The sequence below is a fragment of the Lepisosteus oculatus genome, chromosome 2 (genome assembly GCF_040954835.1).
Source record: "Lepisosteus oculatus isolate fLepOcu1 chromosome 2, fLepOcu1.hap2, whole genome shotgun sequence".
NCBI classification, from domain to species: Eukaryota; Metazoa; Chordata; class Actinopteri; order Semionotiformes; family Lepisosteidae; genus Lepisosteus; species Lepisosteus oculatus.
This window is the reverse complement of record NC_090697.1, coordinates 12,844,047-12,867,383: the sequence shown is the minus strand read 5'-3', so window position 1 is coordinate 12,867,383 and position 23,337 is coordinate 12,844,047. Positions and strand designations below refer to the sequence as shown.

At 37.7% G+C, this 23,337-nt stretch overlaps 2 protein-coding genes across 2 annotated transcripts; one reads left to right on the top strand and one right to left on the bottom strand.

The window, feature by feature from the left end:
- Positions 1–3,045: 3,045 nt before the first annotated feature.
- cmpk2 (cytidine monophosphate (UMP-CMP) kinase 2, mitochondrial) lies at positions 3,046–13,202 on the bottom strand. Its single transcript, XM_006626179.3, has 5 exons — positions 12,495–13,202; positions 11,128–11,242; positions 10,358–10,559; positions 9,094–9,327; positions 3,046–5,236 (listed from the first exon to the last, which is right to left on the bottom strand). Exons 1-5 carry the CDS (start codon positions 13,164–13,166, stop codon positions 5,116–5,118), a joined length of 1,344 nt encoding a protein of 447 aa, XP_006626242.3. The 5' UTR covers positions 13,167–13,202; the 3' UTR covers positions 3,046–5,115.
- A 759-nt stretch (positions 13,203–13,961) lies between these two features.
- On the top strand, positions 13,962–22,255 carry rsad2 (radical S-adenosyl methionine domain containing 2). The gene is made up of 6 exons (XM_006626120.3): positions 13,962–14,592; positions 16,339–16,500; positions 18,186–18,415; positions 19,707–19,856; positions 20,063–20,095; positions 21,198–22,255. The coding sequence occupies exons 1-6, from the start codon at positions 14,277–14,279 to the stop codon at positions 21,360–21,362; spliced, it is 1,056 nt and encodes a 351-aa protein (XP_006626183.3). The 5' UTR covers positions 13,962–14,276; the 3' UTR covers positions 21,363–22,255.
- The last annotated feature ends 1,082 nt before the right edge of the window (positions 22,256–23,337 follow it).

The window sequence follows — 23,337 nt, the reverse complement described above, 5'->3', positions numbered from 1 at the left end:
TACTGTATCTATACTGAAGAAACATTAAAATGTCAGGGTCCGGGTGCTGGTGAAAGAAGAGCTGTTTATTCGCATACAGTATACAGTATGCATCCAGTATGTGAGATCAGCTTGCAAAAGCTAGTCTCTCCGATAGGCGTTGCTCAGCGCTTTTTATACACAGTAACAAACTTCCTACCTTTAACATAGATCACCTAATCCCTAAAACGAACCATTAGTTTCTTAGTCAAGCTTGGGTAGCGGAAAACAACTCCTTACTAAGACGTTCGTTATTGCTTACATTCGCAAAACAAGACATTCGACTTCCCTTTTTAGTATATTTAAGACATGAGCTGTACTTTTCCACTGACCTTCAGTATTGATGCCCCCTGGTATGTTTACACTTGCCAGGGTTTTAAGCATTTAGGGAGGTAAAAGATAAGCAGTTTGTTAGCTTTCTAAAATGTATAACATTCCTTCAATACTGTACAGTATGTCTACAAACACTGTATAATTAGGTATATACTGTATTAGTCCTAATAGCAATGAAAAATAGAAATACAGCAACAGTGCCAATAGTAGAGGTATTTGCCATACCCCATTGCTCCTTAATTTTTCTGCACTTTATAGTCTACACATCTTAATCTTTCGATCTGTCATATCATCCTCCATTCTTAACTTTTTTATTGAAAAGGATAGTCATAGGCATAAAGCACGTAAATGTTTGGAAAAAAACTGTCGAGGCTATACTTGTTTAACTAGAAAACCTACAAAACACGACACAAATACAAAAATAAGTCTTTCAATTAGAAGTGCACAAACTGACAAAGAGAACTGCATTTCTTCCACAACCAAAAATACAGTATATCACCCATAAATTAATCAGCATTAAATAATCAAACTTTGATTCTTCAGTGTATTGCAACTACTATCAGGTTAGTGGTATCTTGTCTTAAACAGAAACAAAAGAGCCTAAGTAGCGGTTTTAGGTAAGGCGACAATTAGTCATGAGTATACTATTTCAACCACAGCACTCAGGCAGATAAAATGACCCTATGTCACTCCCAGTCAGCACTCTGATACTAAAACTACTGTCATTCAAAACATGTGTGCCCAGGTACAGTGTTTTTTGGAAGTGGTTTTCTATGGATGACCATTTGGAGAAAAAAAAATGTTGTTTGTAGGAGTCTGCAGTCAAGAAAAGAAAGCATTTTGCTCAGTAAGCAATAAATTGTTCCACTCACCATCTCCACTAATCCCCTTGTTTGGAATACCCAATTGTAATTCAGCAGCTGAAATCCCACACTGATCTAGAGGAAGCAAAAAAAAATCTCCCTAGATATAAAATCATTGAGCCGACTACTCTTTGTCTTGCAATGGAACAGGAGAAGCTATACATACACAACACACTGAGGACAATGTGTAGCTAGAGCCTTACAGGAATAAGTTATGGAATCCTTTGGCTTTTATCCAGTTTGGTCCCTGGTGAGTTTTGGTCCAATTTAGAGCCAATATAGGAACTTTCAGGAACAGTCGGCAAATGTTAAAGCTTGGCATCATATCAGTGGCCCAGAGGCTATTGGAATCATCCTGGCAGTCCTGTATCTTCACCAGATTAGCTAGACAGCAGCCTCTAGTCACTGAAAAGCAGGAGTTTCCAGACCTGACCCTGGAGAGCCCCATTCCACTTAGTTTATAGGTCTTCTGTATTTAAAGATTGACAACAACTACAGTATAAGCTATTGATGAATGAAGCAAGCAATCTGTTCAGCTCAGAGAACTCTTGTCCTTCAGGGTTGAAGATTACTTTTCTTTTAGTCCTAAGGAATCTCCAAAAAACGTTTATTTAACAAATCATCTGCTTAATTGATCATGATGGGATTGTTCCAGGTCTTTAATTAGTCTTCAGAAATCTTGCTGATTGGGTGGTCCATATAACCAGCTGGATTGGGACTTGCCAGGATCACAGCTGGAGACGCCTGCTCTACAGCTCAGGAATATTTGTAATGAGTTTAAGTTTATAAATAACATGAGACAATGAAGACAATAAAGAAACTCTTCATTGTTACACTACCAAGGAACACGTAATTATCTTGAGCCAACATTTCAGAAATGAAATGAATAATGTAAAGGATTCTCAAAGAATATTCAAGGTCAGTTACAATGTTACAATTTACAAGGTTACTTAGAAAAATCCTCAAATTCTTGTCCTGGATGACAGTCTTTAATTTGTGCTATATGTTGTGTGCATAAAGAGTTTCATCTCACATTTTTAACAACAAGACAATCTTTCTACGACTGGAGAATTTAATTGCTTTATATGTATCAATTAAATTGAAGAAATTGATTGCCCTTGATTTCCACATTGCACCTTTTTGTGACCCAAACAATACCACAAGAGGGCAATCATGAAGCATTGATGGAGCCATGAAAATAAAAATCAATAAAGCTATAATGGCCATGTCACTCAGCCATTCTTCAGAAATCAATTGTATTTCACTTATATACTTATTAAAGGCATACAACATTCAGATTTCTTACCCACATTTAGATAGCAATGTACATTGTTGCTCATTTATAAGGTCAAATCATACAATATTGTTTGTGCACTTTTCATACCTGCCTTTGCATTAAAATGATCAGTGTCAAGTATTTCAATTATATAGCTTATTCTGCATTTCTGAATCACTGCTGGGCCTTTATGCCCCAGCACTTTCACCTGCATTGCACTTGCCTACTTGCTCCAGGTCTCAGCACTATTTTTGATTTCCATAGGGAAGTTGTATGCATTTAGTGCCATACTGCAACATTTTTCACTTTTTCCCTTATATTCAGATGCAATATATGTAGCCACAGCATAGTTGGAAATTCCAATCAAGACATTGAGAGTTGACTGATATGTGTAACTTCAGGTGAATAAGAAGACAAGTGGAGCATAAAGGTTACTTATTAGTACAAGCCATAAAAATGTCAAGAACCACAATGTCTTTCACTTTCTGTAAATATGTTTTTGATTTTCAAGTTTCTTAAAAAAATGAGATAGTTAAGAAAACAATAAAGTAAGAATTCATGCAACATCAAATTTATTGTGGTCTGTTGTATTTCTTCTTTATTGTTTGAGACAACAGTTGTGCAGTCGCAGCCAGCATCCCAGAAAACATTTTACCAAAATCCCTAAAAGTTTGGGTCAAAAACAGATGTCATGATCATGCTGCCATGCTTATACTTGGCTTCACTACTTCGTTCTCTTCAATACCCAGATATTAAATAGTTTTTCCACTTCCATGAGTACAATTTTGTTGAGAGATGCAAAGAAACAATATGAATATTCAGGTTGCATGTAATAAAAAATCCTGCATTGTATTTTAGGGACATTCCTGTTGTGTAAAACAATGCAGAGGTATTTAATATGGAAACACTGATAAAGCTTGCTTCTCTATTATGTTGCACATAAATTAAATTTCCACTCTGCATGCATGTAATGATATAACAACATAAGCTATATCCCATTAATTGTCATGTAAATTACATCTACTAATGGCAGTTACTCTCATCATGAATGTTCGTAAAAGACTGGTCTAAGGTAAATCATTTTGTCTCATGTCTATTTTTCAAGCCATACTAACCGTTTAACTAATAAATCTTCTAAACACAGAGCCTATTTGCTCTAATCACTTTAAGCCTGGAGAGTTAGGGACTGAAACTCAGATGTTTTATTATAGTGCAGAAAATAATTTAACTGACTTAACAAAACATATCCCAAGGCACAAGACAAAAATCTGTATTATGCATTTGCATTAGACAGTACTGTGCTTCAATACTTCTTAGCTCCTGGGCTTGATTCTGGACTGCAAAACCTTCGGTGTAGAGTTTGCATGTTCTCTCCTGGTGTTTGTACAGCTTTTCTCTACATGTTCTGGCTTCTTTCCACATTGAAAGATATACTGGCTAGGTTCCACAGGCTGTTATACATTTTCATTTACTCTGTGGACCCTCAATGAACTGGATTTCTGTCCAGGGTAAGAACAGCCATGTGCTTTCAATCCCAGCTTGCACCCTGTGCTCTTAAGACAGGCATCAGGTTGCAGTAACGTATGAATAAATTTAGGTAGTTTATTTTTTTATATGCTATATATATATACAGTAAGAACAGCATCCTATCACAAGTTATTAAATACAATTCCCACACCCTCTGCCCACACGTGCACAAGAAGAACATTGTAGAACTACTTAAAACATTTGTAAAAAATGGCTCTGTGTCTTCTTCGCTTTAAATGACAGCAGATGTTTATATTAGACACACATACTTTAGTATGAAAAACTTGTACCAATGGCAAAACCTTAAGCTGAAGTTAATTAACATCTTTTTATTGCTGTAAGAGAACTGTTTTTTAAAATAATGACAACTTGTTATCTACACAGGACAGATGTCTCAGTTGACAAATGGAAAGAATGGTGTTCATATGGAAAGAAATCAAATGGATAAACAGAGCGAACACTTCAAGCTTGTTAATTAGTTTTCAAATCTAACAAAATTCAAAGTTAAAGAACTGTGTGTGACTGATTTTATATGATGATTTAATTTTGCAGTGTAAGCCAGCTGCATTCTTCTCACTGTAAGTACATTTTGTTTCCTATCTTGTCTTGCATTAACAGTGAGGTGCAGTGGACCACCTTTCCTTTTGAAATATTTTCTCATTGTAACAGGTTCTGGACATAATTCACTGTGCCTCACAATGACCAGGCAAGTGTTCTGATTTCATTTAAGAAACTACCGATTGATTCATTTCATTAACCAAATAAAGGTAAAAACAGAAATAGATATGCATGATGTCCATGCAGTTTTTAGCCAGAAAGGAAATAACAGGAAAAAAGGGGCTTTACAATACTCAATTATCATAGATGTATATACGGTATGTATATATATATTCAACATGTACAATGTGACAAAATATCTTTGAGTTTGAAGAGTTCTGTATTCTGGTTTTGTGCTTTTTTGTAAATTCCATAGTCTTGAGCTTATGTTTTTGAACGCAGGCTTCTAATGCCGATTACCAACACTTCAGTGCCATCTAGTGCTACTTAAACATTCAGGTTTCTAGAAGTAGAAGGCTTCTTCCGGTGGAGACCACATCTTCACAAGTGGCATTTATTGTTAATTAAAAGTAGCACTTCTTTCAAAACCTCTTCTCTCGCTGGACCGGCATCAATCACAGCACAGGCAGGATCTTCAATTCTCTTGAAGGCTTCTTCCACCCTACATGAAGGAGGAATCATGATGCCAGTCAATCCTTTACTTCATTTCTACATTACCTCAACTTAGATAGCACAGTTGAGAACACGGTGTATGAACATACAGTAATAATACAAGTAATAATGAATTTAAAAAAACATATTTAATAAGGACATTTAACTTGTTTTTCTTGAGATCTTTTTAGGTCTTATTTTTTGTCTTCAGCAATTTAGTTTTTATCTCTTCTTAGCCTTTTAGTCACGTTGTAGCCTCTTTTGAAACTTGTAAAACAGTATAAAGCCCTGGAAAAGTACTTAGACCCTTATCCATAAGGCAATCCATTCCCATGGCTATTCTCCCTGAGATTACTATTAAGACATAACAAATAGCAATGTGTCTTGAGCGGTTTTGTTTTTAACTTATGCAGAACTGGAAATTAATTTGAAAATATAAAAGTCACAACGCTTACCCCTCATCCTCCCAAGAAGGTGTTTGAGTGAGACTCACCAACTACACAATGATGAACTGTGCCCATTGTTTCTCCCATGGACTTGGATTCATGTCGAAAGGGAATCTTAAAATGTTTGGAGCTTAGTGCTGGGTTACATTAAAGTTGGAATTCTCAAACAATCTTATACTGTAATTATCTCAGTGGATAGTAATACTACAATGTTAGTATAAATACTGCCTGTAAATGATTGTTTTCTACAAAATAGATATTTTGTATTTATAATAGGACTTTTAGAACAAAATACATTTTAAATAATATGGTTGGATGCTTCTGGAAATATTTACTAGTATTTTATTTTTATCTTGTGGTGCCATTGTATGGCACAACCTCAATATGAAATGGCTCATTAGAATTACCTAAGAATCTGTCATACTTTAAGACTACACTTATTATATTTTGTATTGATGTTCCTTTACAATTCCATGATCAATTTCTCAGCCAGAAAGGAAATAACAGGAAATTTAACCTAAAAGTGGAAATTCATCAAGAAAGGAAATTGCATTTTCATTGCATTGACATTATGCCCAAGAATTAATGTGAAGAGAGAAAATTGATACATTTATTTAAGATAATTACATTTCTGTATCCTTCAAAAACATGTAAAATTCTCTTGTTCACATTACGTTACACTGAAACCGACCTGAAATGTGCATACTGTTTTCCCCTTTAAAAGCTGCAAAGAGATCTAGAAAAGGGTAAGAAGATATTACTATCAAAGATTGGATTTCCTATTGATCTTCTGAGGAGAGATAGAAAAGCACTCAGTTTAGCATTCTGGGGCAGTGAACTACAGGTTTAAATGTAATGTTTCCACAGAGGAAGTCAGGGAAGTAAGCAGACATGATTAAATCAAATTTAGCTCTGTCTAAGCCTCCCACAAATCATTTTCAACTGCCAGAGCCACGTTTCCCTGGTATTCCAAGGTCAACTAAGTTCCACAAAACCCTTTGTTCTGCCTATTTGTTTACCACTCCTGACAGTTTTGGTTTAAAAGTGGGACTGACTCAAGAGATATCAGATTCATTTTGATGCCCTGTTTAGTGAGAAAGGTGTAGCAGAAAGCAATATCCAAACACGTGTCAAAGTTCAAAGCATATCTGAACATTTTTTGCAAATGTTAAATCCATCGCAGAACACTCACATTACCTTCACATGATATATAAAACAACAGCAGCAACCAGCACTGCTTTTCCCATATGGGAGAGCAACATTAAGATCTGCTTCCCTTCCCCCACCCTTGCTTGCTTGGAATAAACAGGAGACATGTTAAAAAATATGTTTTAAAATGCACTCTGCCAGGTGTTATGCTGTTTTCTTGTTTGTTTGTTTTGTAATGTTTTGTTCTATTACATTATAAAGCAGCATTATACAGTAACTGCTACTGAAAGGAAGTGGTTAACAGACACAAGGGGAATCAAAGCAATTTCCACAAGTTATTTCGGATCATAAAAAAACCAACATGGAAACTTGACAGCAAATTTAAATAAAAGTTCCAAAAATACACTCTTGGCTTTACGATGCAATGAATGGCCAAGTGTGATGTACTGTACCACTGAGCATCTGGGAAACTCTATAAAACTCTATGTGAGATTATTTGTACATTCCTATTGGAATGTAGGAACACTCTATTTTGGATCATTCACATAGATAATAGCAACAAATTACGCAACAAACTGTTGAATTGCAGTGGTAATATAAGTTGCTGAAGTACAGCTGTATATAAGTTTCTATTGGACTAAACAGGAGAGGCAGAAGTGCCGCCATCAGTACATATTAGATGAGAGGATTTTATTAATACGCAGTGCAAAATATAAAAGATTCCATAATGAGAACTGTTTTTTTTTATATATATAAAAATAATTTAACTGTAAAGAATAAAAAAGTGAAATTGGCAGTTATCAATGCTGTCTTACAGCTCTCCTGTCCCAGGTTTTATTCTGGACTGGAGAACTTTTTGTTTGGAGATCGCACGTTCTGCCCATGTATTGATTGTTTGAGGTATTTTTTCTAGGTGTTACCACTTACAACACAACCGTCCACAAGCAGACTGGCTAGGGTAATGACACCTCTAAACTCTCCTTGTACCGTCTGTGTGCATGTGAATGTTTCCTATGTGGACGAATGTCATGCAGTCTAGGATGCAACTCCTCCATCCAGCACAGGCTCAGACCTGGCACAATCCTTATTGTTTGGTCAGCTTTGCTTGCAGTCTTAACATCAGGGATGTGCAGCTCCAGTCTTCAAGGGCCCAAATTCTGTCAGACTTAACACGTGCTCTTCAGTGACCAGCTACAGAGATCACTTTATTGGCCATATTCAATTTCTTGCATTAGGAATTTGTCTTTTCACATACCCCAGTTTGCTCTCCATGAGACACACAGACAGGGAGAGAGAAGCTTGGGGTCAGGGCGCAGGGTCAGCCATTTATACGGCACCCCTGGAGAAGCTGAGGTTAAGGGCCTTGCTCAGGGGCCCAATGGAGTAGGATTCCTCTGTCGGCCGCGGGATTTGAAAAGGCAACCTTCTAGCCATGGGCGCAGATCCTTAGCCACAGTGCCACCGCTCCAAAAGGCTAATTAAGATCTACAATACCACTTCTTGCCCATATAATTATTCAAAATAAGTCATTATTATCAGCTGAACAAAACCAGAGGGCTGTGTTTTTAGGACTACACACACTCATCACTACCTTGCAGCATCCCTGGAAGATAGAAATTTCTTCCATTAGAAGAATTTACTTCTGGATGCCTATTATTATAACAACATCCATTTCCTTACACTTGTATAGTGCTTTTCTGGACACTCCACTCAAAGCCCTTTGCAGGTAATAGGGACTCTCTTCCACAACCCTAAATGTGTAGCCCCCACCTGGATGATGTAATGGCAGCCAAAGTACACAAGTACGCTCAACACACACCAGTTATCAGTGGGAAGGAGAACAGAGATAAGAAGTCAATTCATAGGTGGGAATTATTAGGAAGCCATGACTGAGAAACACCAGAAGGAAATTTGGCCCGGACACCCTACGTAATAACTTGCAAGGTTTAACATTTAACCAACTCTAAAAGGTTAACTAATTAAAGTTATTTATTTTGCTACAAAGTGGTTCATTCTGAAGGTAGGTGCCCCCATTAAACTCCCCTTTTTGCGAGCATTTTATTGACACAGGGATGAAGCTGGACCCTTTGGGAAAATAAATCAAATTACCGCTTGTAAAAGGGGTTGTGGGTTTCAAGAACTGCAAAGCTCATGTTACCAAAATGTACCTCTGTCATAGATACTGGTCTATTGATCTACTGTAGCTTCTAGTTAGCAGGGAAAATATAAAGTAATAATTACATATAATGCAATAAGAATATAATGTACCCACTTTTGCCGGAAAAGCTGGTTTGCCTCAAGCTCTGCCTCCTCTTTCGTCTTGTTGCCCCCCCGGGCCTGCAGCCGACGCTGGCGCTCCGCAGGGCTGACTGTCAGCAGCACCACGAGATCTGGCTTGAGCAGGTCAGAGGGCCAGCGGTACACGTCAGAGCTCAGGGCTGGGAGATTCTCCGCTTTCCCGCTGACTTCGGTTGCAATTGCATAGGCTGCGGTGCTATGCCAATACCTGCAGATCAGTGAGTGAATTAAGAGGTGTGAATTCATCCGTCCATTTTCCACTCAGTTTATCCAGTACAGAGTCACCGGGGAGCCGGAGCCTATCCAGGCATGCATTGGGTGCAAGGCAGGATACATCCTACAGTAGATGAGGCACCAGTCCATCACAGGGCACACACAAGCACACACACTCACACCAGTGCCAATTAAGCTGCAAGTATATCCTCGGACTGTGGGAGCTAACCCACACAAACGGGAGGAGAACATGCAAACTCCACACAGATTGCACCCCAGGAGTTGAACCTAGGGCCCCAGTGCTGCAAGGTAGCAATGCTAACCCCAGCACCACCATGCCACTGCAGAAGTGTCAATGCACATCCTATTTATTCTCAGTATGTGAATATTTCAGTATTTTTCAGCATGTGAATCATAACTAATGAAAAATGAACTGAGCTGTGCGATGGTACCAGATGTCTCTCTGAAGGGACCTAATGTGTAAAACTGACTGGCCTAGAAAAACACGAGGTGTAAGGAACTGAAGTCCTGAGCAATATCTCTTTTGGAGCATATTTAATTAGATACAAAATTAGAATTACTGCTTCAGATAAGAAAGACACAATTCAAGACTGAAGAAAAATGATGAAAATGATTTGCTGTCCAAAGTCAAATTTAAAAACTCATATTGGAAGAAGTAAGAAACAGAATTATTTCTAGTTCAAATAAAAGGGGGTTTCTGAAGCTAATCCACATTCCCATCACTGTTATACATTGCGTTCAAATTAAAAAACAGAATTTAATTTTTGAAATCATTCCAGTCCACCAAAATAAAATCTTAAAATAACATAAAGTCCGTATTCCATTGTTAGACTTAGTTCTCCATATGTCCAAGTATTTGTATTCTTAAATAAGAAATAGTCATTAAGGGTGCCAACAGATTTGGAATCTAAAACATACTGTTATTTCATTTAAAAAAAATATTTTGACCTTTCTCTGAAGCAGGCAGTATTTTACCTGTATTGATGAAGAGGTGCTTTACATACCTATCAACAATAACAGGTGAATGTGCTGACTGTGTTGCTATCTGGCCTGCAGTGATGTAGTTCCCTAGGGCATAGAAAGCCCTTCTGATCAGAGGGGGTTCAGCATCAAATCGCACTCTCCATGGAGACAGACACTCAGGTGGAGACTTCAGCAGAGATCCTTCCAGAGCCTGACTGAGAGACTGGGTCAAGGTAGTTTTTCCTACATCGATAACAACGATAACAACAGAGGATAATGAGGGTGGGGAGATGACAACATGGGCAGAAATGGAAAATGTCAAATTCAGATCATTCATATGCATTCTTGTCTTTACTTTCCCCTCTCAAGATTAATCTGTTGAAGGGATGTGCTCATTTTTCTTTTGTTTCGTTTGTTCGTACATTTCTGAGGACACGCAACGAAATACAGACTGAAATTTCATTACTGACCAGACCAGTATGGATGTAAAGACTGCATAGGTCTCAGCCCAATAATAGGTTCACTTTTGGAGAAATTCAACTCTTATCTATAAAGAATCAGTATTAAGTCATGAATAGAAGGGCTTTTTTTTTTCTAGACCAAATCTATAAAGGATAATAACAGAGTACAAGCTTTTCTCTCTTCAAAAGACTAATTTTGTTTAATCACAAAACTAAATCTAATTTCTCCAGTTTCTTAATTGAGAATTAGAAGCGGACATTTACTGTAAAACAGGTGGGATTTGTGCTATAGAAATTATTTGGAAGATATTATTTTACTATTATTTTAAAAACACCCTCCATAACCTTACCTGTTGCATCCAATCCTTCTACTATAATCACAGGAAAGGTGCCCCTTTTCTCCGAACTTAAACATTGTTCTGCTGCCTCTAACACTTGTTTTGATTCAGGGATTATCTTTATACACTGAGGGAGAGAAGACAATGAGTTAATAAATGGCAGCCTGATAAAGTTTGGCAGTTTGGCAAAAGCAAGTTTAGGGCATTTAAACTGCAAGTTACTAGACATGTACAGTATACAGTAAATGTGCATATTATAGACTGTAAATCAATAAATGACCAGCAACACATACATTTGTTGTGAGACAACAGAAAAGGCATGCCAACTGTTAAGAAATGTTCAGAAAAGTATAGCATTCAAGTCAATGTTTGTAATTACTGCATATATACAATGTATTAAATTCCTTAAGACTCTGGGAATAACAGTGAATGTATGATTTAAAGACATACATGGAAAAGAGGGAGTGTTTCAAGGACTGAACCAGGAAACAATTCTTTCCACAAGGGACTGCTGGGTCGGAAACATTCAACTGGTCTGTTGGTAAAGCAGATTCCCTGGAATCATCTTTGGCTACTAGAAACCAAACCGGCAAATTCGGCTGAATGGCCTCCTCTTGTTTTGAACCTTTTTACATTCTGTTTCCACTTAATTTGTAGCCTTTTTGAGTACAGCAATTTCTACTCTAAACGTTCGTACTTTATATGTTATTACGAATACGCCCCTGCGCCTAACAGGGATCTGTGGAAAGTCCTTTTTAGCTCAGCCGGCAAGACCCCTGTTGAGCGACGCCGGAGAGCCGGGTTTGAGCCCATGCGGTGAGGGCAGAAGCCCTAGAACCCGAATTCGCTACAATACTGTATGTTTTGGAATAAGGGAAGGGCATTACTTATACTTTTCAACTTCCACAAGTAGCATTGCGGCAATAATGTCTTTATTGTATTAAACTTTCCGTTGTCTGGTATAAGTCTTAGTCACTTTATAGGTGCGTTACTAAAATAAATTAGTGGGGTATTTAACTCCAAAACTCACATATAAAGTATGCATATATTTGACTTAACATGATTACAAATATTATCTTCTGGTACAGGACTGAGTCTATTTTACGTCGTTGCCACTAGGCGGAGACTTTGCCCGATTTACTCCCCTTTAGTCAGCAAACCAAGATGCGTCATTATGGCAGTAGGGCAAACTTCAACCCAAGCAATTTTTATTAGAGACATTCTCAGCAGTCACTTCAAAAACATTTAATTCTAATACGCCAAATCAAGTCTAGAAGAACTGCATTAGTTTTCGTCATTTCAAATAAAATATTTTTCAACTGAATGATAGTCATGCTGTAATCTGAACTGCAAACACAGAATAGTATTTAAAACCCTACCTCCTTTAGAACGTTGTAAGCTTCTTCAAAGCTATAGAAAACAACGTTGTTTATAATATTGGTCTCTGACGGGTGGGTAACTGGTGTTTCTGTAGGTACAACACAATTTTTTTTAACCACTGTCATCTCCCCGTGATCAGTCTGAGACCAAACATATTGCCACCACAACTTGTCGTCTTCTTCACGGACATAGGTGCACAGATTGAATGGATGCCTCTGAAACAGTTCTTGAAGTACTCGGTCAGTCTGCTGAGAATCCTTCGAGTCCTGAATGAAAAAACCCTTAATCACAGAGTTTTTCACGTCTGGCTGAAAGTCGACAAGATCCAAAACGTTGCAGGTTTTGGGTAACCTGGAAACTAATGTGTTTTGAAGGTCGCAATGTAATCTTGCTCTTTGTATTCTGTCTCCTGTGGAGACGTGAACAGAATAACCTTTTGCGCAATCGAATAACTTTTGAAATGCCAGATCGTCTTCGTAATCTTTAACTGAGGGGTTTGCGTTTAAGGCAAAATAGACGGGATACGTTCCTCCGCCAAGTTCTACTGCGAACTTTCGGAGACACCATCGGTTTAGATGACACAAAGTCAAAGGTCTTGCCATAGTCAGAAGACAGGCTTGGTATTGAAACGGTGTTTTAAGAAACCGTACCACTCGTCTGATGGGTATCATGATACCAGAAACACAACCGGAAATGCACACGACTAACCTGACGTAGGCGATAGAAAATCGAAACTTAAACTTTAAAGAGCACTCGCTGCTGTATGGAAACGAAAGTGAAATTGCATAGGCAAACCGAAGTCTTTTTTTATTTTGCTGTGCTGTTTGTTTCGCTAGGGTGTTACACAAGTGCAGCGCTCCTTAAATGACATGGCGTAGCCAACATTAATGCACGAAGAAAATATCACGCATCATTTCAAAATATATAGTAGCATTTAATAAAATGCGTTACCGAAGTGTTTAGACAGGGACTCAAAAGCACGTCAGCATTCTAAACTTTTGGGTTACTGATTTCTAATTGAGAATCGAGTTTTTTATGCGTTTATTCGTTACTATGTTGTTTGAATACTACTTTTCATAACTATGTGATTGAATATCTGATGCACCAGTTTTACGTGGTAAAGAATGAAAAGAACCAGAAATATACATAACCGTTATACTAATACTGGGTGAGGGAGTACCAGCGGCACCACTGAGCTTGTTGATTTTCATGTTACAACTTGTGGACTGCTCTCAGATGCCGTGATGAGTTCAATCTGCGCAAAATTCCCTGTGCAGTAGTCTGCAGTAAGCCTTGTAGTTCATAGAACACTTCTTTACCTCAGTATTTCATAGGAATCGTAAAGCCTTAGTAACAATGCCGTACAATGATCCAATATATTGCATAACTGTAAATACAGAAGCATTTTACCCTAATAATATAGCATCAATCAAAGTTACATTCATTCGTTATCTGAAAGACGCTCATAACATTAAGAACCCTTTCACGTAAAGTTATGGCATATTAACTGGTGACGTTTTAGCACTGTCTTGAGTTTCTATTCTTGCTTGCATACTTGTGCTTACAGATATTCGAACAATGTATTATCAGATGTTTTTATTCTGGTGCATTTTCGATACCTACGTATCGAAACTTGGCGCAGCTTGTAAACAGTAATGTTACGCGCAACTCGTGACCTGTGCGATAGTCTATAAAACATCGAATGCCTCTTGTTAGTGGCACTTGTCACAGACAAATACGGGGGAGACTGGACAGGTCTGGAAGTGAAAAAACAAACAAACATGTTTGCCATTGATTTATTTTTTATGAAAATGGTCCTGCAGCTCTGTATGAGTAATCTTTCCAAGGTCTTTGCAAGTCTGTCAGAGAAGGTCTGGATCTGGATCGGGGTGAGAAGTTTGCGAGGAAGCACTGCGAGAAAGACTGAACGAGACAGCTGCAAAGGAAATATCCAGACGCCAATTCCAACAAGTGTCAATTACCATTTTACTCGGGTCTGCAACTACAAGTGCGGCTTTTGTTTCCACACGGCAAAAACGTCATTTGTTCTACCAATAGAAGAAGCTAAGAAGGGTCTGCGTTTGCTTAAGCAATCAGGTATGTGAATAGTGTATCGGTATAAGATTTTGTCGGAGAGAGTAAGTACAACATAAATCCAATATTTGCCGGTGTTGTATGGAATTAATGTATTCATGCATTCATGTATGGAAACCTGTATTCCATCTCCGTAATTCGCACGGCAAGCGCTCCACAAAACTTTTCACGATACTTAACGATGTACTGTAGGCAGCTCCTGCGTACATGCCTGTGCCTTCGCTTATTACGATATGGATAATCGATATTACTTTTGTGTATGTTCACTCTGCATTTAATGCGTTTGCTCGGGATTAGAGTACAGTAAAAAAAAACTTGAAAGCCCGAGTTTTTTTTACACAAGACAAGGGAACCCGAAAAGAAAGCACACGAATGCTTCAGTATGTGCATCTTTTACTCTTATGTGATACATATTGTAACGCAACGGGGGCTCAGGTGGGCGCCCTTGCCGCATTAGGTCGGCCCCCCACCGTCGGGGGCTCGAACCCGGGACTCCCGCGTCACTCTGTAGGGACCCAGCTGGCGAACTGCATGCCCTACGTCTGCGTACAATATTTGAAGTTGGGCATGGGGTCTTGGAGAATTATACCATTTATTAAGGAACTCAGCCAAGAACCGGATCCATTTAAACAGGTCTTCATCTACACACCTATTTCTATACAACAACATTAACAGTTATAATTGCAGTCATTAGTATGTCGCTTTTCACCCTAAAGGATCCCCCAACGCTTGACTTCTCGCAGGTAAATCAGATCACCCATCACTTCCACCGGCATCCCTGCAGTTTACTCCATCACTCCACCAACTGAATTAAGGAAGAAATTTCAAAAGAGTAGATTGTGCAGTCCCAAATGGAATTTAGCCAGCAGGAGGGGTTAACATCCCTACTCTTAGGTACTCTTGTCCTGAGGAATCCCAGCCTTGTTAAGCTTCTGAGATCTGATTAAATAATGTTACTATGGAAGCTACTGTCAGCGCTTCATTCCCTAACAACAGTAATTAAAGGAACAAGTCACAGGTTTATTCAATGCTGAAAAGAGAAGAGAGAAAACACGTGTCAGCTGTGGAGCCTTCTTCAGGTGTGAGAAAGCCAGGGCAGACAGCGAAGATTTAATAGCTCAGAAGAACAAAAGCTGGGAGAGGGGAGAAGGCAGGAGGGGGAGAGAGGCAGAGAGGCCACTCAGGAAGTGCAAAGTGCACAAAGTGGCTCTCTGCCCCTCCTGCCTCTCTTCGCTTTTCAGCATGGAAAAAACCTATTACTTGTTCTTTTGCAGACTACGCCTGCTGACGCAGCTCCCCACCTGAATAGTAAATAAAGCCACCTGCTTGTATTTCACATTGGGTTTTGTAGGTGATGATCATGGTGGTGATGACAGGGATACATGATTTCACATCTGGTCCACATGTTAGGCAGTCCTGGTTATCTGACCTGTTCCCTCTTCCCATGTCATGACATATGGTGTATTATACTAAAATTAAGTACATACAGTATGTTATACTATAATTGCAATTAATCATTATTCATAATTAGAAATTAAGGGAGTTTTTTTTACATTTACTTTGAAGTAAAATGAAAAAGTCAAATGTTCATTGGGACCAATTTGGTTTAGCTAAATGTAAAATCATCTCAAAGTTTGGAGGAAAAGCAATTGTTTAAGAAGAAATAAGCAACAGGCGAGTATACCCCAGGTACAGAAATGATGGAAATGAAATAATCTAGGCTGGTGAGTTACTCATTTTTTGTTTTAGGGATGGAAAAAATCAATTTTTCTGGCGGAGAGCCCTTCTTACACGAAAGAGGTGAATTTCTGGGACAGTTGGTTCAGTTCTGCAAACAAGACCTGCAGTTGCCAAGCGTCAGCATTGTAAGCAATGGAAGCATGATAAGAGAAAAATGGTTTCAGCGATATGGTAAGTTGCATGCATGCAAACTCCATTGCAGATAAGATCAGATCACTTTATTAGCCATATACAATTTATTGTATTAGATATTTGTCTTTTCACATACCCCACCTTGCTCTCCATGAGACACACAGACAGAGAGAGAAGCTTGGGGTCAGAGTGCAGGGTCAGCCATTTAGATGGCACCCCTGGAGCAGTTGGGGTTCAGGGCCTTGCCTGGGGACCTAACAAAGTAGGATTCCTCCAGCAGCCAAAGGATTTGAACCGGCAAACTTCTAGCCATGGGCAGAGATCCTTAGCCACAGAGCCCATTTCTTTTATGCTGTCCAAGACAGTTGTACATGTTGTAGTCAGAGTCAGTGACTACAGTAAGGGCTGAAACATTTGTACAAATCATTTTTGAATCCTCAACTACATACACATATAATGTGTGTGTGTATTAACCCAAATTTCTTTTCACGTTCAAATACAAAAGCCTTTAAAGCCTCACATATTCAGGGCCACATTATTATTGAATTCTTACTGTGATACGTTTAGCTCAATAAAAGGTAAAAGGTTAATATTTCATAGGAGTGGCTAAAATATATAGTTGTTCTTACTATTTACTGTGCTCCCCCATCCTGTATACTGCACTGTAGACATCATTGTTCTGCGATGTATTTGTTACTTCTATGTATGTTCAGATCCTGCAGATGGCGGTAGTGATTTATGTGCAGCTGCATCATAATTGATTGTAGATGTCTTTTTTGCTGCTACTAAAATATTGAAAATACTTTCCATCCCATGAGTGTAAAAGGTCCTCATCCAGTAATATACAGTAACACAGTGAAGTGCTGTGTTAGTTCTAGCTTTCATTCATTAAATGAAGAGCTGATTAATCACGTCATTTCAATATACCAATTTCCTTACAAGTATATTTTAATCTTAATAAATCAAAACGATAAAGAATTTGTTCATTTTTAAAGTTTAAAGAAAAAAGTAGGATAAATCAGCCCTTTATTTTGTTAATTCATAATATTTATTTCTGAAAATGGTGGTGCATTGCAGTTAGGGGATTGAGAGATCAGTGTCTCCTCTCACAATTCTGTAACATTGTTTTGTAAATTCTGTTCTAAGTGGAAGACTGCCACCTACTGGTAGAGTACCACTTAACTCCTTATAGCAGCAAAATGGCTCCTATCCCAGAGCAGGCCCAGATGTCCTTATTTTTTTACATCTTAATAGAACATCCTGCTCTAAATGCAGTGTTTATTAAAAAACTAAATGTTTTGAGGAAAGAGTCACATAAATCCTGCTATAATTCTGAATTCAGTTTTGCTTTTTAATCTTGCGCTGGTGCTTCACAGTGAAAATTGACTCCTGATATTCAGAAGGATATTTTTCTTTATTGGGAAAAGATGCTTACTGTGAGAGCTTTGTTGAGCTCACTGTCGCCCTGTGTTGCAGTTAGTTCTGGTAAGCAGCCGGGTGGAATGTGAAAAACTTCAGTAAATAGGGATCCTGAGCTCATCTCTTTAAATACGTTTTTAATAGTAAAACCCCCAAAAAACATGAATTGAAATCAGAAATTTATTGTGAGAAAAACAAACTTTCTCTAGGGCGTATTCCAGACAGCCACTTTGTATTTTGCAGTATTCTTGAGCTGCTGCTTCTGAACTCAGTTGTAACCTGAATGACTTCCTGTCCTTCCGCAGGGGAATATCTAGACATTTTGGCGATTTCCTGTGACAGTTTCAATGAGGAGACCAACTCTCTGATTGGCCGAAGACAGGGGAAGAAAAGCCACTTGGAAAACATATACAAAGTGCGGAACTGGTGTAAAGAGTACAAAGTGGCTTTTAAAATTAATTCAGTCATTAACACTTTTAACGTAGGAGAGGATATGAGAGACTGTATCAGGGAACTCAACCCAGTGCGCTGGAAGGTAAGGTCTTCTAATTTATGCCTGTTTTTGAATTAGGTGAATGATGTAATTTCCTATTGCTCTTCGTTTGATATTTTAAAACTGTGTGATCATGACTTGCCTCCACATTTTCTTCCCTGCAGTGTAGTACCATACTTGCTCAATTAAATCTATTATATTAATCATGTAAAACTGTATCTAATTGTATAAGATAATTGTTAGCTGCCAAAATGCAAATTCCATACTGAATTCCAAAGAAGGTTTATACTCTAGGCCTTTCTTTAAGGACTAGCTAATCCAGTCTCAGAAATAGTGTGACTGATGAATGTACAGTTTATGCAGTTCATTAGACTAAAATGTGTATAGGTCAGAAACACTTCTCCACTAAACTATATACTGGGTAAGGAGACAATTCAAGACAATAGCCACAAAATGTATCTTAGACTCTGAACTGTTTGATATACATTTCCCTCACAGAGGGATTTTCATAAGGTTTCACTTAATAATAGTTTATTGTAGGGGGAGTAGATCATTGCAGTTTTCTTAAACAGGTAGAAACAATTAAACCTTGCTAGAGTACTTAGCAGGAGGGGAATAGAAGATGTGCTAATTATGTTTTCTAGGCTTATGTGGAAATGAAAGTGGTAAGTAAGATGAAGTTATTGTTTGCATTTCACTTTCAAATTTAATTTTCATCCCAAAGTGCTTTACACATGCAGTGTAAGAGTAGACCCACATTATCCAGTGCTGAAGTCCTACAGCTTCATTATTACAACAGATGAGATGAAGAATGAAGAAATTATACCACCAACTGAATTAACTGAGAACTTTAGGTTGAGTAGACCGTTCAAGTCCAGTATGGGTTTTAACCAGGACACTGGGATGAACACTCTTACTCTTATGAAAAGAGCGATGGGATTTTTAATGACCAAGTAGTAAGGACCTTCGTTTAACGTCTCATCTGAAGGACAGCACCTCTTACAACACTGCCCTCAATCTCCATACTGGAGCACCGTTAATTCGAAATTGCTGTCCAGAGGGAAAGTGACTCACCAGCACCAATTACAGCAGCAACCTGATTGTCTTTAGAGGTCTCCCATTCCAGTACTAGACAGGCCCAAACCTGCTTAGTTGGAGATGCTAAGATTATGTTACCAGGTGGTAATGCTGCTGTAAAAGGCTTTGATATTGTTAAATGCTTTGCAACCTGTAATATTGTCTATGCTATTATATCTCAAAATTATAGGCCTTAACTCAGTTTTAAAGTGCCAGTCATCGTAGTCTTAGTCATGATAGTACTTTTTCCCTGCAGGTATTTCAGTGTCTGATTATCGAGGGGGAGAATGCTGGTGAAAATGCCCTGAGGGAGGCTGAGAAGTTTGTCATCAGTGACCAACAATTCCAGGACTTCCTGGACCGCCACAGTGACATGGAGTGTTTAGTGCCAGAATCAAATCAAAAGGTACAGTACAGCTGGTGATGTAATCGTAGAAAATAGATCAATCACAGACCTCTTCATGAATCATAAGAGGATTGCTCACTATTGACAAATTGTGATCTCTTTATTCCTCAGTAATGCTTAATAAAGGGTAATTTATATAAGAAATGTTCCTTTGTACCCAATATTTCAAATTATATTAATGCTTAACATTTTTTGTATGGTTTTAGATGAGAGACTCATACCTCATCCTGGATGAATATGTAAGTCCTTAATCTACTGTTTAATATCTTACATAAAGAGCCTGTTGTCCAATTTTCTGAATATTTACAGATGATTACTTAAATTACTGTGCATGGTTCTGCAGATACACATTGACCTACATTGTACCACATACAGTATGTCTTTCTACCTTGCAATACAGCTGTCTGGGCTTTCACTTTCATCTGTAGTTACCTACACACTGCTTAGCAGTTTATTATGGAAACTTGTCCACCACAGAAAATCAAACCCCAGACATCTTGTCTTTCATGTCTTTTTATTTAATTCTTCTGCTGCATTGGTTAGGTCACATTTTCTTATTATGGCAAGTGAAACATGCTATTAATGGAATTTCAGAATGCTTAAGTGAAACATCTGCATACAGAAGCCTGTGCTTTGATGAGCAAACTCTCCAGATTAATAATAAGCAAATCTAAAACTGAATTGCAGTTCTCGTCTAAAGCACTAAGTCCCGTCATTGTGACGGGTTTAGTCCACAATTAAAAAATTGGGTGTAAGTGGAAGCTTCCATGCACTTTCCAAGCCAAAGATATTCTCATTTACATCACCTTAAGTCATCAAGGCAACTCGAAATGTCTGAAAATAATATTAAGAACTATTTTTAAAACAATGTTTCCTTGTGCACAGGAAACAGTTCTATGTCCTCTTGCCTGTTCTGTAATACCCTACTGCCCTTTCGGTCACAAAGCTGCACAAGGAAATGAGTTAGCACATTATCTGAGTTTTGACAACTAGGAGTAGAGAGGAAAAGCCAAGTCATTTTTTTTTCATGGAGTCCTCAGAGGAAAATTAGCTACAGGTATTTTCTGGAACTATAAGGGAGCTCTAACTGCAGAGTCTAGGGTAATTTTTCATTATATCTTCTAACTTTTCAACAATGCACTGATTAAGAATCCAGTAGAAAGATAAGGTGTCTCCAAGTGCAATATTTTAAATAACAATGACAATATTTTGAAACAATAAACTATATTTTATTGTTTCAAAGAACGAGTACCAATGCTTTTCATGTGCACATTTTTAAAACACTCAGGCCACACTATAATTCCTTTCACTTGCATTTCTTTTTTGTTTTTTCCTTTTAAGATGCGCTTCTTGGATTGCACAGGAGGCAGAAAAGACCCTTCAAAGTCCATCCTTGATGTAGGTGTTGAGAACGCCATTATGTTTAGCGGCTTTGATGAGAAGATGTTCATAAAGAGAGGTGGAAAATACACCTGGAGCAAAGCAGATATGAAACTGGAGTGGTGACTTATAGGAAAGCTTTTGTACACCAGCAGCATATACAGTATTTTGTATTCCAGATAAAATGTTTAGCGATCAAAATATAGAAGATTTACAAAATGTAAAATGTTGAGACTAAGATTTTGCACTTATATTTTGTGGAATTTTCAAACCTTGTCGTATTTATATACATTTTGCAGTGTATGTTTTAATAATTTTATACTTAGCACCATGATACATTTTGTGTTATAGCTGAAAATGTAAATATATTCCTACATTTTGCACCTTATAAATAAGGAATGTTTATTTATAGTAAGTGATCCTGATAATTAACTTTTATCTGCAGGCATTATATTATCATTATTAGTAGTAGTAAGAGTAGTAGTAGTAGTAGTTCAACAGATTATTTTCATCACTTTGTCCTACCATATCTCCAGACCCCTGTATTTGTTATATTCTCTCTTCACTTTTCTGCTGGCCACTTAACACTTCCCTCTCTTCATTCTCTTGCCTCTGATTCTCCTCACTTGCAACTCTGAGTATCTACCATCACCTTCTTAAGACCCACCTCCTGCTCAAACAGCATCTGTCCTTCCTGTGATCTGTTCCTTCTTACAGCACATAATCTGTCATCACAAATACAGCCTTACTTCACACTACCCACTGTGTTACATCAGATGCCATACCTGTATTGAACTGTTCAGTTGTATTATATGGTATTTCTTAATTTAATTAGCTATGATTATTATTTTTGTATTCCTGTGTACAGTAAGCATTTGCGTTATGTTGTGTTTTTTTTAAGAATGTATAAGCTAAATAATATTTAATTAAATTATCCACTATGGATTTTAATTATATATATATATGTTTTTAAAGATATGTACAATGAATTTAAAAGACAGAATAAAATGACCACTCAATATTAAAAAAAATAAAATCATGTGGCTGCATGACTTGTTTTTTAGAATTTCATTTAAAGTGTCGAATAAATCACCTAAATGAAGCCCACATAAAATGAAGAAATCAAATACTGCACTGTTCTGGGAGAGTATTGCTATATACTGTATAGATATATAGTTTTCTCCAAACACAAGAAGTGTATTGGTATGTGATGTTTTAGAAGAAATTGACATTTTAACCTTTTTGTACCTCCTTCATGAATAACAATGATGATATAAAAATACAAACAATACTGTATTTATTAGTCCATATACTGAAAAGTAAACTGTCTTTTACTGTTTTTTGCATAATCAATGACTTGCACAGGTCTGTCTCAAGCTGAAGTAATTTCTAATTCAACAGAGCACTTTTCTCTGCATAAGTAAGCAGCCATTATAGTGATCCATAATGCTTGTTGCACAAGGAGCTTGGTAAAAGCAACACACAGAGTAACATAAATATCCATCCATTTATTATCAGAATACAACTTTTTCCTGGCAAGAGTTTTGGCAAATCAGTCCACCACAGGGATAATATAAATATAAACTATGAAAGCAAACATACTGTGCAGGTGAAAAAAGGCCATTTTAAGTAAAGGAGGTTTTATACAGTCATAAGTTTCATCATCAGCTTTATCATCTTTACCCTTTACGCTGGAGAAGAGCTTGTGCCAGATTCTTCCACAGACCCCCGTCTTCGTCTGTTCTCATTTCACTTACTCCCACAGACAGTGGGTTTGTTTTATCATCTTACACATCTTTTTCTTGGGTGTGTGTGTTTTTGTTTGTCTCTTGGTTCCCAACCCAGCATTTTCTCAATTCAGTATTTATTCAATCTCTGTTCATTCTACTCTCTCGTGTTCATTCTTAAAATATTTTTGCAAGCTCTTGATGGTCCTCGAACCCAGTCCCATTCCAGGAGTACAACCACATTTTCTGGTATTCATTCTAGCTAATCTCTTTCTTTATTTAGGTAATTTAACTTCAATTTAAACTTTTAGTAGTTGCAGCTCTTAAATAGTAGGACAGGATTAGGAATTAGCGTGGACCCTGGAATAGATGCC